Raw genomic sequence first — 16,990 nt, forward strand, 5'->3', positions numbered from 1 at the left:
ACTAATTTTCTTTCGTTTGTTTTCCTCCTTTGGGTCTGATTGAACTTTCCGAGCCTACGTTGTGCAGGGCCTCACTCTGCATATTTCTGCCTAATTTCTGGTTTGCCTCTAAAATGTGCAAGCCAGCAAGCATGACAAAAGAGCGTAAAATGTTTTGATGCGATAGGATCCTTCTCCACTCACCTTGTCATCTTAAAAATAAGCTGTTTTAATTTTGGACCAAACCAATGTTAAACCATAAGGCTGTGTTCCATTGCCTTAGCACCTTCTTCACCAAAGCCTGCTGCAAGCATCCTTGCTTTCTGTAAGACTCTGAGAGCTGGGGTGTTGGCCTTTTCTGTGGACGACATGCACAAAAGACTCGTGCCAAATTTCTTGACATCTAAAAGATAATCAACATTTCAATCTCCTCACTTTCGCCTGAGCAGCCGGGTGGCAGGTGCGTTTTTTTGCAGCTCTAGCCGAACACGAGGAAGTTGGTGAAAATTTAGCCTGGACCCTCGTGTTACTGGGCTTGGGTTCTGGCTGAGATAGCATCAGATCATGACTAAAGTAGAAATATCCTTGGGGGGGGGGAAAAGAAGCCAACACACAGAAAGCAATTAAATCAGAGGCTGAAAAAGGAAAATAAACTCAGCATGTGTAATGTTGTAATGTTTACAGATAATTTATTTCACCAGTTTGATTTTGATTATTTGAGGCTTAAATTCTCTGGTAAAGAATGTGGGAATACATCTGTTTCCTGCAGCACAAACTTTTCCTTTTGATAAGAAAATTCTCTTACTCAACTGAAATTCTCTTAGCATGCCTTACAGTTGCGATAAGCAAACAGGGCAAAGTACTCAAGGGTAAACCCAGCATCTTTTCTTTTCATTTTTGTATCACTTCATTTCTGAAAGCTCTCCATGTTTTCAGAGTCTGTGGCTGCCCTGTTGTCAGAAATATTGCAGTCTGTTTGGGTGAGCAACACACTGTTTTTGCTACAAATCCTGCTCTTTTTTTCTTTTTTCTTTCTTTTTTTTTTGGCATTATTGTCAATATAATCAGTAATATGGATTTAGATTGGAAGTTTGAGTCTTGCTCACAGCGGTTTGGGAGCCTCTACCCTCTGGCCCCATACTCCCACTAATTCCAACCCCTCCTTTCTGGGATAGCGCTGCAAAACTTAGCTGAGGCTACAAGCTGCCTTTTCCCTTGCCACAAGCCTCTGCTTCAGTTTCTTGTGTGGGATTGTTTGAGAAAATTCTGCCAGAAACTATTTTTCTGATTAAAAAATTTTTTTTTAAAAAAATCTTTTCAATTAATCCAAATAAATATTTTGTGAAAAATATCTGCTCTCTGCTGGAAAACTCAAAATTTCTGCTGAAAATCAAAAAAGTTGGCTGAAAATCTTGAGTCAGAAATGTTTTAGTACTGCCTCATGATGAGAACCATGCATGTGGGAGGTGCAGTCTGTCCAGGGAGCCTCTGCGGGGGGGGATGGGGATGGGGGAAGAGGCACTTGAACTAAAAATTTATGGAACAATGAGACAGCTTTTCCAAATACTCTCTGGGAGACACTTCTGGCAAAAATATGTCAGAATTTGTAGGAGGTTTTCTGAAGGAAAAAAGAAAATGACGAGAAAAAAATTCTGTGGTAAATTTTCTGTGGTAGGCAATGAGGAAACCCCCCATTTTCTGGCCATTTTTATTACCATTTTATGCAGTAGTTTTTCATAAAGAAGTTTAAATGATGGAAACTTTGCTTCAAGCATTTTTTTTTTCCTGGTAAAAACTAAACATTGCAATCTGGATTTTGCAATGAGCATAAATAAGGCTCTTTTATTTATGATGAGGCTTTCATAATGAGGCTCATTTATGAGGAGGCTGTGTGAATGCACTCAGAAATAGTGGCATCATCAAACATGGATATCCTAAAAAATGCATATCTTATGTGTATACAGAGCTTGAAATCTGATGGACTTCTAAATGAAAAATGTTTGCTGTTATATTTGCAACTCAGGAAAGAACAAATATAAAGAGCAAATCTAAGGAAACACTTAAAACAGCAAAGAGAATTTTGCCACTTCTGAATGCTATGAAGTAAATTTAATGCTGAGATTGTTGATGTTTTCTTCCATTTGGTCTCATTATTTCCTTTCGCAGTGTGTAGCCTATGAGGAACCAAAGGGCAAGTGCAAAGTGCTAGTTCAGCAAGTAATGAAAGTGGTATGGAAGCTGGTTGAAAGCACATCTGCATGCTGGAAGCAGACTTTTACAGTTGCTTCATCCCAAGCAGCACTGATGAGCGCAATGTTTGCCGCTGTGATATCCTGATTTGGCTTGCCCATAAATTTACACAGGTGTCGTGCTTCTCATTAAGACAGCAGGAAATTAAATTCATAAAAAATATTTCCCTGGGAAGATTAGCATTTGAAATGCAAAGTATTCTTTTTTTTTTTTTTTGTAGTAATAGGCTATTTCTAACACATCCACATTTCTCAGAGTTAAAGGTGTGATAATTCTATTCGTTATTGATAAAATATGGGGTCTTTCTATTTCTAGCTGATATATCATTTAATTGATAAATTTCTTATGTATGACTAAGTGTGTAGCCTGTGTCTGCTGTTCTTTATAATTCTGGGCAGGAATGAAAATCATTGTTTCTCCATGACAGCTAATCGGTCAAGAATAAAATACTTTCAGGATATACAAAACAAAGATTGAGGATCTTGTTTTAGAAGACCTACCGATGCCTATTTGGTGTAGGCAACGCATTTCTTGCTGTGGAAAGCCTTTATGGAAAGAGAACAATTTAAGAAGCCTTGTGACTGAACTGCTTTGTAATTGTTCAGAGCAGTGAACTTCTGACCTTGAGACGGAAGAAATCTTCTCCAGCAACTTGTAAATCGTAAAATAATGCACTGTCATATGTGACAGCTGAGTTAGTGTTGGATAAAGTTCGTTTGTTAATTGCAATAAGTAAACTTTAAATCTGCCCTGTTGGCAAGAAATAAGAGTGATCTCTCTTGCAAGGTTTCCCATACTTCTCTTCCCTTCACTTCTAGGAACAGTTGTGAGAAGAGCTTTTCTCCTGGAGGGTGTCATCTCCTGTTCTTGTTGCAGCTTGAAAGTGGAACTGGCAAACATTTTTAGGCATTTAAGAATTGCGTGGTACTAGAAATAAGGGAAAGTTTTGAGGCAGGTTCCGGAATTGATCTATCCAATGCTCTTTCACATGAACTAATTATTGTATCTTTTCCTTTTCCTGATAAGCTCATGCATGCAATGCAGCCATTTGTAGATGATGAAAGTGGAGCATGTCATAACTTTTTACAGGTTTTTTAGAAGATATGGGGTAATACACATTTTTAGTATTGCTCTTAAGTTACCCCTGCAGTCACAGGCATAATACCAATGGATACGTCTATGCCAAAAGGTTTACCACTCCTGAGCTTGCTTTCTGTCTTGAAGTATGCTAAATTCGTACCTACATAATATTTCTTATTGTCCATGTTTCTACATTGCTGGCAATTTTAAGCCAACAACAATTTTGAATTTAGCTGACATGCAGTGTTATAACCAGCCCAGGCAATCAGTGTTGTGCAAAAAAAGGGAAACAATTTTCTACAGCTTTCTTAAGCCACCTCAAGCTATTTGGACTTAAGACATTTTAAGTGAATGGATATAAAATGCTACCTTCTTTCCTACCAGTTATTGTAGTTACTTGTTGTGCATCTTTAGAGATCACTGGCAGTGCATGGATCCTGGATATCATGTTGCATCTCCAGTAGCTCTCAGAATGCATGGGGTCAGCATGCTCCAAGCTGCTTGGGTATTCTTACCAGAGTGATGTGTCTGGCTAATGAAAATGAAAGACAAGCTGATTCATCCTTCAAGACTTTTTGATCTGTTTACAGAGAGGTTTTAGTAGCAGGTAACCTTTGTGTTTTTAAATTTTATTCTAAGCAGATAGGCAATGAAAAAATAGATGCCAGTAAAGGTAAGACTGGAGATAAGGCAGAATGTGAGCAGAATTACAGAAAACTTCTGAGAACAAAATTTCAACAGCCCATGTTGGAGCTCAGTGAAATGGTTTAAGGTTTGGCTTCTGGACCACTTTCATGTGAATCTAGCGTGGTAGGAAGTCCTGATGAGGGCATGAGTCCTAGCTGCTTTATCATGTCCACACTGAACTAAAGGACATGTCAGAACTCTGCATTGGGCACAAGTTTTAAGTAAGATAGATGTGTAGGGTGCAAGGCATGGTTGCTTTTACATGGTTTCAGGTCTCTTTCTGGGGGATGAGAGAGGGTTAAATCTTTTTTTGTAGATATACTGGTGGGTGGAATCTGTGACCACAGTAAGGCTTGTGCTGTATTTTTTCTTTTTTTTGGGGGGGGGAGGGGGTGGAATATTGTGCTGTCAGTAGGAAAACAAAGGATTGAGGGATTTTTAGGGATTTAGTTGGATCATAACCCTACAGTGACCTCAGGTTTGGTTCCAAATGGCTGGTCCATTTTCCCATCATCCTGTTGAACTGATATTAAGCAAGGACGTACAGTTATGGCAACAACATTATTATATGTAGAAGGTAGTATGATATATTCCAGTGCAATCTGTTGCTGAACTGCAGTTCTGTTTCTGATAATTTGAGTGTGCTTTCACAATGGCATGGAGTTGATGCAAAGAGAGAAGTATTTGAAAGTATATTTAAGGGGTGCTTAGCATCAGTGAATGCTGGAAAGGGAGAGAGCCTCTCTAAATTTGCTTTGGCTTATGGTGCTTGCTGCTGAGCACGCCTGAAACGACTGTGTGGCTGTGCCCAACAGTATTGCCAAGCCAACCATGAAGAGCTGTGTGACACCTAAAAAGGTACTTCGGGTTCTTTCTGGTTTATTCTGAGCTGGTAGCAGTTCTATCTCTAGCTTAGTTTTGCCACTCTAGGAGTGTAAATGTTTTTCAATAGTAGAGGTTTTCTGCTAGTTGCACGGTGTCAGGAGCTGTGCAAGAAATTGCAATTGTGACAAGTCAACTTGTGAGCTGATGACACTCTGCAAAGTCTAGAGTGTCTCCTTGAGCAGATGGACCCTGAGACTTCTCCTTCATGCATCTAAAGAGACTTTCCTATGGACATTGAGTTCATCATCAGTCTTTACCTTCCTAAATTTCAGTAATCTGTAGCCAACAAATACAAAAGTTCCGGCTGTTATCAGCAGCGTCTTTTAAAGAACAAAGTTACCATGTGAAAGTTATTCATGTCTGAGGTGGCTTTCTTTGGGAAAGATCTGACACACAGACATGGCCACTTCTAGGAATTAAGGAGCATCACAAGCTTTCCCTTTTCCTCCAAAAAGTACAGGAGGTGTCTTTTGGACCTTGCCTCACATAACAAAGAGGGGACAAGTAGGAAGGTAGTAATTACAGCACAAAGAAGCACAGTGCTGCTGACTGCGTCGCTGCTTCGCATGTTCAGTTATCCACCCACAGAAGGAACAAAGAGCATGTGATAGAAGTGAGTCGCGGAACCATATGTACTCCTGGAAAGTGCTGTGATGACACTGATAAGAACAGTATAAGCGCTAGTGTAGGTGAACAATTATGGCAGAGGACAGGAGGAACACGCCTAGGTTCATCCCTGATCTAGAGGAAGGCTGGTAGGATTTCTACCTCACGTGGATGGGGTAGTAAGGTCATACTGCTGAACTTAACAAATGATGTCCACAGAGTCCCAGGTGGTTTGGGGTGTTGTGGGTATATTGGAACAGAGATGACTTGGGACAGAGTTGCTATGGCAAAAAAGCCGTAAGACTGAGAAAACAGATGTTCTATACTGAAAAACAATAATGTTTAAAAAAAAAAATTAATGGAGATGTCTGAGGTCATGTTCTGTATTAACTGTTTGGTGGCTTATTGGACAACCTTTATTGCTGTTTTTTTGTATGTGTGCACAATGTGGAATATGATAAATGTCTGTTTATCTTGCCTTGTAAAGTGTGGATAGAGAGCTGAATTTTTACATGCAAGCGTTGATAGGGAGAAGTTTTGGAAATGAGGTCGCTACTTATATAAACCATTTTTATATGATTGCTTTTCTTTTACAGATGCAACTTTGACACAATAACCCAGTGACTAATCAACCTGCCTTACAAAGTTGGGGTCTGCAGTGAAAATAGCTAGTTCCTGCTGATTCTGAGTTAAAAACACAACAGAAAAAGTAGGTCAAAGTGACCCAGACTTTCAGAGTATCAAAGAAGGATTGAGTTCCTGTGGAATGAGAAGAACTGGGCAAGGATTTGTACTGATACTTTGATTCCTTGAGCAGCAGGAAAGCCACATCTACTGAACTTTCTTACTCTATAGATTCGTGCTTGCTTGACATCTTTATCCATTCTGAACATGGGATTTGTTGCTTTTGTAGTGCACCTCAGACTCAAGTAGCCTTGATTTATAATTTAAAAAGCAACCTGAATTTTTTTGGTTTCATGTTTAAGAATTAGAAGGCTTGATTCCTTTTTTTTTTTTATTAAAAAAAAAAAGAGAGACAGCGAGAAAAAGGGGGGGGAAAAAAAAGAAAAAGAAAACAGACCAACAGGAACAGCAAACCTTTGTGACTGAGTCCTGAACCTGTGAAACAGCATGGGTTTAACCAAGGCTTCAAACCAAAGACAACCTCTGACTTTCAAATTTTCACTTGCAAAGGAAACCTGGCAGGAAAGAGTTTCTACTTTTAGGAACTGATAGAGATTCTGTGAAAAGGCAGTCAAAGTTTCATGTTTGGACAAATTTGGTGTGGGACGTATTGTGCTGGTGGCAATCAGAGTGGAGGTAAAAGATATCTGTTGGGAGGGACTTTCAAGCAGGTTATGTGGAGTTCTCACTGAGCTACCTGTGGGCTGCTAATGCATAGCCCATTGTTGCTTATTCTTTAAGAATTGCTTTTCCTCCATTCCCATGATCTCCCAATTCCCCTCACTCATGTACCGGCTTTCCCGGCTATCCAGGGAAACTGTAAGACTTGTGGATTTTCAAAGGGGGGTTCTTGTTTCTATCCTTGTGAGTCTGAATGAGGAAAAAACTTCTTCACTGTGAGGGTGACAGAGCACTGGAACAGGTTGCCCAGAGAGGTTGTGCAGTCTCCTTCTCTGGAGATATTCAAAATCCGCCTGGGTGCGATCCTGTGCAATGTGCTCTAGGTGACCCTGCTTGAGCAGGGGGGTTGGACTAGATGATCTCCAGAGGTCCCTTCCAACCTCCGCCATTCTGTGAATACAACAGCTGCAGAAGCAGTGTCTCTGTTCTGTTTTCCTGCCCCAGAGCAAGTTAAGAAGGTTGTACTGATGAGAGAAGCTGAAGAGGGGAAAAAAAGCCACAAGAGGGAGATGCCTAATCTCCCATCAGGTGCCCTGTGTGGGTCAGGCAGGACTGTGTTGTTAGTAGAGCCTTTGTTTTAGATTTAGCACTGCTCTGTGCTAAATATATATATATATAATATATATATATAATGTATGCCAAAGTGGAAGGGCTATACAATGCTCTTGCAAAGTTAGTAATCCCTGCAAAAAATGCTAACAAGGACACAAGGGACTGAGACCATGTCCAGCTGTCAAATCCATCCCTTAGGTCACAGGGGAGGGAGATGTGAATGAATCCTGTGTAGTCCAGATGGATATCAAAGGCCCTCTTGCTCAGTCAAAGTCAGGAGTTTGGTACAGAACTTGTAGCATGAGAAGTTTACAGCCTTTGCTATGCAGGTCTATTTTATGATCACAAGAGCTTGTTAAAATGTGTGAACAGCTGCTTGCTTGTTCCACTGAAAGCCTGGGGCCAGAAGGTTTTTGCACTCTTGAGACGCGAGTGGACCACACAGCTCATCGAGTCTGAAGTGTTGTATAATCTGACCATGGAGTTTCAGCTAGGAGCAGAATTATACTTTCCATTTATGAAATAGCTTCTATTCAGGGTTTGTTCTCTGGGGAAGAGATACAAAAAGCCAGAAGAACAAGACGCAACTCTTTCTAGTGCATCGTGTGTGACTAATTAACTTTTGACCTTTCAGCAGCTTTGTACAAATATGGAACCTTTGCCTCAATAAACTGGATTCCAAGTTATTAGAGAAAAGATATTTTTTACATTCCCCTTTAGCCTGTTATGCCTTTGTGAGGTACAAAGCAACCTTTATGTATGCAGCAAAATAAATGCTGAAAACCTGTTGTTTTCATATTTTGATGCTGCAGTGTAATGGCTGCCTTAAGAGAAAAGCTCAGAGATAGTGATGTGAACAGAGTCTATGTTCTTTTTGACTTCCAGTACTGGACAATAGAGATTAACTATTTTATGCTTATTTTCAGACTGGATATTTCCATTTGCCCCATGGGGATTACTTCATTGAGCCCATTAAAAAGCATCCACAGAAAGAGGGAGCACCTCATCCCCATGTTATCTATGGGGCGGATATCCTTCAAAATGCTTTAAGGAGAAGACGGGCGATCCCTGTGGAGAAAGAACAAGCATGTGGATTAAATGGTATAAATATTTCTGAATTTCTGGCTATTCGCTTTCTGCATCTTTTCAAGCAGCTTTTATTTTATTTATATGTCTATGCCTTTCCTTCTGCCAGGCTTGTTTAAATTCTGGAAATAGTATAGAAAACAGGAGTATCTCAGTCAAAACACCTCTGTGTTTCTTTCTGAGAATGTGAACCCAAGTCTCCCTTATCACTGCTGGAATATGGTCTTTCATGGTCTTGACACCCCTGATCCTTTCTACTCACTTTTTTCTCCAACCAAAACTATTCAGGGAATTTGACTTGAATAGTTCCAGGATGACAAGAACTGCAGTCATTATTATTTTTAACAAAGTAGTCTCACTCCATACAAATGCCCTCCTCAACATAAAATTGCCCACCTCTAATCTGTGGTTTAATTTTAGGATTTCAACGTTCTCTGTGATTGTTACCAGAATATTTGAAGACTTTCAGCTGGTTGTTCTGAAAGTGGGGTACACTGTCGTATCAAAGGCATAAATAGCAAAGTGTTTTTTTGTAGAAGCATAGGTAAAAATGACTTACATAATGTTGAGTGTTATTGCACCAATGTCATTTGAGAAAAAAAACCTATTAGACCTGGAATGAGGAACACGTCTGGAGGGTAGTTAGCATCTCCTGATTACAAAATGTATTCCTTTAATTCATTAGTTAAATCATGTATTTGATTTCATAACAAAAACTTAGAAATATTGTTTTGATTCTCTGATACCTCAGCCTTCAAACTGAGTCTGCACAAAACATTAGTAAAGGTACTGTATTGGTAGGGAAAATGAATAAATAACATAAGAGATGAATCCCAAGTTACATACAAAAGGAGCTGCAGAATATTAAGGGATGTGTGTCTGTGCGTCTGTTTCACAAGTTAATGGTTAAAGTAAGTTGGTTCTTTTCCAGGGGTAAAAAAAAGGCTATATAGGAAATTTTAATGCTCAGTCATGACTGCTGCTGAATTTTTACTGCTGCGTAATGCTAACTGATGAGTAAAAGAAGCAAACAACAGCTCAGCCCCCACCACATTCTAGTCAAAGGCCTGGATGGCACTTACTGCTTGCTGGCAAAAAGCAGCGTGAACTGATAGTTGGGGGAAACTAGAAGGCTGGTGGTTAGGGGGGAGCTATTAAATCTGTAGCGATGTTGGCTAGGCCATGATAAGGGATGCTGTAAGAATGAATATGAATGTTCTTTGTTATCTTTTATCAGCTACAAAATGTGTCTACTTGCTTGACAACGAAGCCTAAAATTGACAAGCCATCAGCATCTAACATTGGCGCCTGTTTCAACTTAAATCTAAAATAGCTCTCTGATTTATTTTATTTTATTTTATTTTATTTTATTTTTCTCTGATGACTGCTGGGATAAATGAGAGGAATCAGTCTGGATTTGCCTGTGATGAATGAGAAAATGTTCTTGCCTACTGTCTCCCAGGTTTCTTTTTGCATGAATAATATCTGTAAGCAATAATTTTAAGTACAGAGAGGAGATAGAAGATACAAGGGATCAGGCTGTGTGATCACTTTGGGTAGTTTGAGTCACCCTGGTATATTCCTTCAGATTACTGCAGAATAAGACAGAAACAGACTGGCTGTACCTGGATGTCAGAAAAAGTTGAGCATAACTTCCCTAAGTTTTCATCACTTTGACTAGCTAAGTTTGCTGTACTAGGCTTTTGAATTTAAGCTCTGTCTGATGTTATTCATTCTCATGTGACAAAACTACTACTAGCAAAAATATGTTCATGATACTCCAGGCTTACAAGAAAGTATCTTATGAATTAAGAATGTAATACATAATCATTTATGTTTCTATGTTTAATTGACTTGATCAGACTTTACAGGTAATGTCTGCTTTCAGTCAAGCAGTAATCTTCTTGACTTTCACAAAAGTAATAAGTATGAAAAAGTGCGTGGGGGAAAGAAAGCATTTCCTTCATGACGTTCTTGCCCTTTGTGTGACAGGATGTAACAGTCCTTGGTTTCTATAATGGCCTTAACTCTTGGCTTTTTTTTACTTCACTTCTATTGTAGCCGACTCTTCAACAAGTGTACAAAAGGTAAGAAATAAGTCAGCATCATTTGCTGTTTGTATTATGCATTGTTAAAAGAGCAGTTGCTCTTCTTAAAGGTGGAATATGGAACAAAAAAGGAAAGCGAGTTAATTATTGTGTTCTGTACTAAATATCATTGCCACACAGGCTGTGGGGGACCTTTGGTGCATAAATTGGTTTTAAAGGTGGTAAGTTGACTCTTCTCTCTTTTGAAAACTGTAAGCACTTCACACTGTTAAGTTTGATGTCAGAAATCTGATATGCTCACACGATATCGCGGATGGCCCAGATTAATGCCTTTTGGGATCACTTTAAAGCAAAATTAATTTAATTTGAACTTTGCATTTAATTGTAGAAACAAATTCTATTTTATAGCTTTTAATATCATGGTCATTCTTATGTATTCCCAAGTCCCAGCTTGCTTTCATTGGGTTGGGGAGTAATTGCTGAAGAATTGACTGCTGTATCTCTTGTAAGACCTGGTTTTCGGAATCAAATATTTTAACATTGTGGGCTGAGATTTATCATATGGAGCGTCTGCTTTTTTTGTCTGAGCTCTGATTCTGTTTGTTTTTTACACTTAAGCCAAGACAATTGAGCCATTTCTAAGAATTATGACAAGGAAACACTTCTTTTACTTGAGTTAAAATGTAGTGATGATTTGGAAATAGGTTTGTACATGTTTTAAAAGAAAAAAAAAATCTTTCAATTCATAGAGTATCTCCTGATAGCTTAGATGTCCATGGACTGCAGAGTGAGAAATATGCTCTCTTCCACATTCTCTTCCAGAGCCTGAATAGACAACCAAGGGCAGGACTCATCTCAATTAAACGGAATTGTCTGCCGTGTGGAGATCTGTATCTAAGTCAGCTGTCCAATACGGCCTTGGAGTTTAGGATTCAATTCATCTAATGAAATCGGTTGTCTGTTTCGAATTGGATGAATCTTTCCCTAAACTCCATTAACTATATTGACCAGATCTCTGGTGACTTTACAGAAGCCTTAATCAACTATAGAGACCCCTATTTAATCAGAACAGACCCACCCCAAACATTCCCTAATCTTTTGTTGCTTCCAGCAAAAAGCTGGGTGGTGGCTTTCCAGGTTCCAACCCTACTCCTCATTTGCGAGTATGTTAACATGATGTCTTTGATAGCCATTTTTTGCTTTGCTTTTTCAAGGCCTTAGGAAGTCGCACACTATTGTGCAATCGCTAGAAGACTGTATAAAGCTAACAGAACTAAGAAATATCACATAACCTTAACCTGGCCCTTTTTTTGTGAATACAATATAATATGGTTTTAAACTAAATGATTGCATACTCATTTTCCACAGGACCTTTGCCTCCTTTGGTTCCCAGGATGTTCTGGAATTGTGCAGTGAATAACATGTTCATAGACCTCTCCTCTTTGCTGAGGAGAGCAGTGAGCAAAGGAGAAATGTGGAAGAGGACTAAGGAAGATCTTGTTGCTAAGACTTTTATCATTGCTTCAGGCACATGGTGGTTAGGTTGGTCAAGTTATTCAAACCAAGCTTCTTCCAGCGCCTACTAATTGATTTTGCCACTCTTTCTGGATTTCTAGCTTAAGATCTTCAGCTTGATGTCTGAAGAAGCGTTGGGCACCTGCAAGAGCAAACCTTCTGAAAGGGAAGTATGTGCTATGTGAGAAGGGAGCTGAGCGCTATGTGTGAATTTGATGAATAAAGTTTCATCTTACTGGCTGAAATGAAAAATCAGGGTTTTCATCAAGAATGAAGATATTTCTTCCTGTTTGGGTTTAACTGCAGGTCATTAAATATCATTTTGAAAGGGCACATCAAAGCATAAGGTCATTCAGAAAAATCTGATTTTTAAAAATTCTTGCTCTGAGCCTTGTGATTTTGTGTACCAGTTCTTTTGGCATCCTGGTTTGAGGTTAGTGAGACATCTGAGTATGGCACGTTGACCTTCTTGTGTTCTGCAGCCATCTTTTGGCTCGTCTCCCTTCAGCATCGTTTTCCTTACTGAAAATGGCAGTGAAATATTCAGCTGGGTTTCAACCCCAAATTGGCTGTCTCAACCCCTCCACCCTGCATCATGGTCCTCTTTCTCAGCTTTTCTTTATATGGTTACAAAGCCTGTGACTGTTTCTTATAATTCCAGGTTGTAACGCATGAACTGTCACATCTGGCAGTTTTTGTTATCACTATGCTTTCTGCCATCCAGTGCATGAGGTGTGTTGACACAGTACAGGACTATAGCTTTTTGTTCTGTGTGTTTTGCGTATCTGCCTTTTACCTGGTCCGCCTGTCCTGTTTGCCTCTAATGCAATTCTGGTACTAAGTGATCGGTTTAAGATGAAGCTTATGTAACTTCTGTATCTAGTTATTCTTGCAGTCGCATCTGTCTCTTCTTTCATGGCTGTCATTCCTTCCTCTTCTCTTTTCTTACAGAACCCACCCTCCTCTAAATTGCCATGCATGGTCTTTTGGTCCTCTTAGTTTATTCTTCTGGTTAGTGGCCTCTTTGCTTTTAAGGCTTTTTACCTACAACAGCTGTTTTCTGTCCACAGACCCCAGAACGGGGTGCTCTTTGGTCCCCTGTGTGTGGTAGAAACTCAGGACAAAAGGGTCTGTTTCAGAATCAACATTTCAGGCAGTTGCATACAATCATCTGCATTTCCAAAGTATTTAGCGCTGGACAATTTTTAAAATGTGTTCATGTTCGCAGCATGATTGTGGTATCTCCTAAGCTTTCTGTATTCTGTGATATAGATAGTTCCTGCAGAGCAAAAGTCTGTAATACTTGCATAATGTATGTAGAGAGAAGGTGGATTCAAAGGTTTCCTTGTCTCTGATCTACCTACAGTAATACATTGGCATCAATTACATTCCCGTGGTCTTGCAATGATTATATTAATTTGTTTATGATTTGTGGTATCCTCAACAGATTTATATTTTTGGAGAAAAATCATTATGCTGCTAGAAATCAAGGATGTGATAAATGATATAAATTAGAACTTGGGTATGTGCTGTACACTTCCACTGCTGCTTAGGCAATTGCCAGATGACTCACTCGTTAGCTGCATGCAAAATTGAGTGCTAATCTTGAAAATACCATTATGATATTGTACATGGCAAGCTGCTAGCTTACAATATAATTGGAAATCTGTGTGAGAAGTGGCAAAAATGACAAATGAAGAGTGGCCCTGATCTTTACAAATTGCAACTGTTTTACTCATTTGTGCTTGTAGGAGAGGAAAACAGAGGGTTTGAGGGCTTGTTTTGTTTCTTCAAATAGGTTATCTTTAAAACTTTCCAGCAGTCCAAAATATCATGTAATAGATGAGACATTGTCCTCCCTTTTACAGGATTAAAAAAAATACATCCTCCTGTTTTTTTGTGTGTTTTGTTTCAATGCAGTCTGCCAGAAGATAATGGTATGTTTATGAACTGTAAAATAGAGAAGCTTTGTGAAGTCTGTGGATGAAAATGGTGTGATACAATGGAACTCTTCCTGACTCGGCAGTAATACAAGATTACAGCACTTTAACTGATTAGGTGGTCGAGTTGCTGCAGTTCGGAAGTAGGATATTTGGGTTTTATTCAGACTGTCACTTGGTGATTGCTGCAATAGGCAGTAACATAACTAAGGCGACAGAGAATAGATTTAGGGTATTAAAATAGAGGTCCACTTTTATACTTTTCATTGGAGCTTTAGGTTGTACATAGTTGTCATATATTTAGACTTCATTTTGGCATTGAAAGCAGTTGGTAGGTAGGTTTCATGCATATCGGAATTTAGGGTTAGTTTTCATGGTTTTCCATGAACTTCCAACTCCTTGTCTGTATTGGTATTATAAGTCTTATAAATAGAAACTTTTCCATAATATTGAAGGTATTTGTCAGTTCCTGGAAGCTGTGATGAGATAAGTCTGGGGCAGGAGGGAGGAGACCTGGGAGGGAGGACACAGCTGGCTCTAGAGGCCTGGTGCTGTGTGGAGTGAGTGGAGGGATGGGAGGAATTACAGGAGCAGAGCAACACCATCTGTGCAAAAACTGTTTTAAAAGTCTTTTGAATGATGGCTTTGTAGTGTAATTCATTTAATGGGCGACTAGAATGCCACTAAGCTGTTTCAGACAATAATTATCTGTTGTTCTTCCTAAAGGGAGACGTCTGAGTGCAGGATTTTATTGAATAATGGTCTTGCTTTTTGATGATTAATTTGCTACTGCCAGAGGAGTCTCTTCAAATTTTCTGTCTTTAAGTGTACAGCATAAACTGTTGGTCTTGGCTTTTGACAGTGAAGTCCTTTGTTCCTCTATGTGGAAGAGGAGGGGAGGAAAAAAGACTCCGGACACTATTTTACTCTCAAAGGAAAGCCTGTCTTTTGTTGGAGGAACATCATGGCCAATATAAGCAGTCTTGCTGGCTGGCAGAACCCTGGTGCATGCTATATAACTTACATATCTTTTAAAGGAATGATGCTGACATTTTTCCAGTATTTATTTCTTCTGTGTTTAACCACATCAGTAACTATTCAGCTTAATTTGCTTGGTTTCTGCAAAACACAAGGACTATTTTTCTCAGGATTATAAGTTCACATATTGAATTGTAGTATCTGAAATGAATTCAATGTAGAGGATAGAGCAACTTTATCCTGGCATCCCTCTGCTTTCTATTTACTGGGTCTTCTAATCTATTTAAAAGAAATTTGCCATGAAAAAAGAGCAAATGAATACATTCAGTCAGTGACCTCTATTTTAAAGCAGGAACAACAAAACAAACAGCCTCTAGAAGCATGCGGAGTCTCTCTCATTTCTGGAATAGTTTGCACTGAACTGGATATTGTGAATGCCTGCTTGTGCCCGTGGCAGTTCAGGGATGTGGTACCTGGGAACAGAGACGACATAGCTGATTTGTTCTAATAGTGTATGAAACAGTTGCCCCTGACTGTTTAATATCAACAGAAAAAATTTCCCAAAGAGCTTATAAGATAAAGGGGGAAGATTCTAATATTCTTTCAGGTTTCAAGAAGGGGTTGTTTTTTAAAGTTGCTCTTTGGAGTTTGTTAGAAGCTTATCAGAAATAAGATGGATTTTTTTTTTTTTTCCCCCCAGTGTCTTTTACTTTCCTTCCCCAGAAAAAGGAAGAGTCTTCTGTTTGTAAAATTTCTGGATCCTGTACAAGGGAGATAAGATTGGCCTTCAATTTAGAGTTTCTGACATGTCTGACATGAATTTAAGAAGATTTCTGTTCTCTTCACTTTGCTGTCAAAAATTCTGTTGCTAGAAGTGCGCCTTCTAACAAATGAATAGGCACAAACGTTAAGTCTTCTTGCTAAGCAGTAAAAAAGATTCTAGATTTCATGAACATATGTCTGTGTTTGTATGTAGCATAGTTCATGGATATGTTTAAAATATTACTTGAACTTCAGGGATTAAAGACACAGGATAAGATTGATATCCCTTAACTTCAATAGCCTAGAACTTAAACACTGAATTTAAGCTAGTTGTGTTACAAACTAGCTCCTTTCATAGTTCTTGGAGAAAGATGGTTGTTATCAAAGGCGGATTCATCCTATCCTAAGATGTCTTCTCGGAGCTTAGTTGTCCTTGGGAGGTGCCTAGGCTGTAGTTACAGGTAACAGAAATACTAGTAGAGAGGAGAAAGGAATAAAATAGTGTATTTTATGGGTTTCCTCCTCTGCAGTTAAACGAGTACAGAATCAGAATGAAAACCTCCTCCTAATGGATCCCAAAATCTATGTTGAACAGTGGCCAGAGAAGGCTTCAATGCTGGCAGAATTTTCTTGGTTTCCTAGTCCCTGACAGTTTTCTCATCTTCCCTTTTCCTCTGGAACCTACCTTTGGTATTTCATTAGTTTCTACTAACTGTAACAAGCTGCCTTCTCTGAGTACATGTATTGTGTTGGGGGTAAGGGAAAGAAAAGTGGAAACATCAGATCTCTATTATAACTTGATAATAGTCACCTGTTGCTACCAAAAGGCATCAGACACACGATACACTTCCTCCCTCAATGACTGACTAAGGTCAGGTCAAATTTTGAGGTTTTACGACAGACTGATTTCCAAATAAAGCAAGTCAAAGCCATGAGGGGAGAAAATCACCTTCACTAACTTTCAGTAGTGTCCTTCTGTTCAGTCCTGTGCCACTGAAAAGAAATAACGTTTGCTACACAGTGCTTGCTTACTTTGCTTGCTTTCATGTAGTTTACAGGATAGACTGCAATCTCTTCCCATGTCTTCAATGAAACTGTTTGCTTAACTGATCACCAGACTGAGGAGTCTCATCTGGGTCCAGACTGAGCTTGTGTTTGGCATTTCTAACCGTGTTCTGTGGTACAGGAATATATTCTGCTCTTGCTTTGTGCCTGCAGCTTCCCTTGCCATTTTGCTTTTTGAGTATTGAAAGTCAT

At 39.2% G+C, this 16,990-nt stretch overlaps 1 protein-coding gene across 4 annotated transcripts in view; it reads left to right on the top strand.

The window, feature by feature from the left end:
* Nucleotides 1-16,990, top strand: part of ADAMTS12 (ADAM metallopeptidase with thrombospondin type 1 motif 12) — a 170,971-nt gene that overhangs the window by 58,857 nt on the left and 95,124 nt on the right. For all 4 annotated transcript variants that reach the window (XM_067315167.1, XM_067315168.1, XM_067315169.1 and 1 more), the window contains exon 3: nt 8,331-8,505. In XM_067315167.1, coding sequence (XP_067171268.1) covers nt 8,331-8,505 — 175 coding nt within the window. The remainder of the gene's footprint in view (nt 1-8,330; nt 8,506-16,990) is intronic.

This window comes from Apteryx mantelli, chromosome Z, assembly GCF_036417845.1.
Source record: "Apteryx mantelli isolate bAptMan1 chromosome Z, bAptMan1.hap1, whole genome shotgun sequence".
Classification (NCBI taxonomy): Eukaryota; Metazoa; Chordata; class Aves; order Apterygiformes; family Apterygidae; genus Apteryx; species Apteryx mantelli.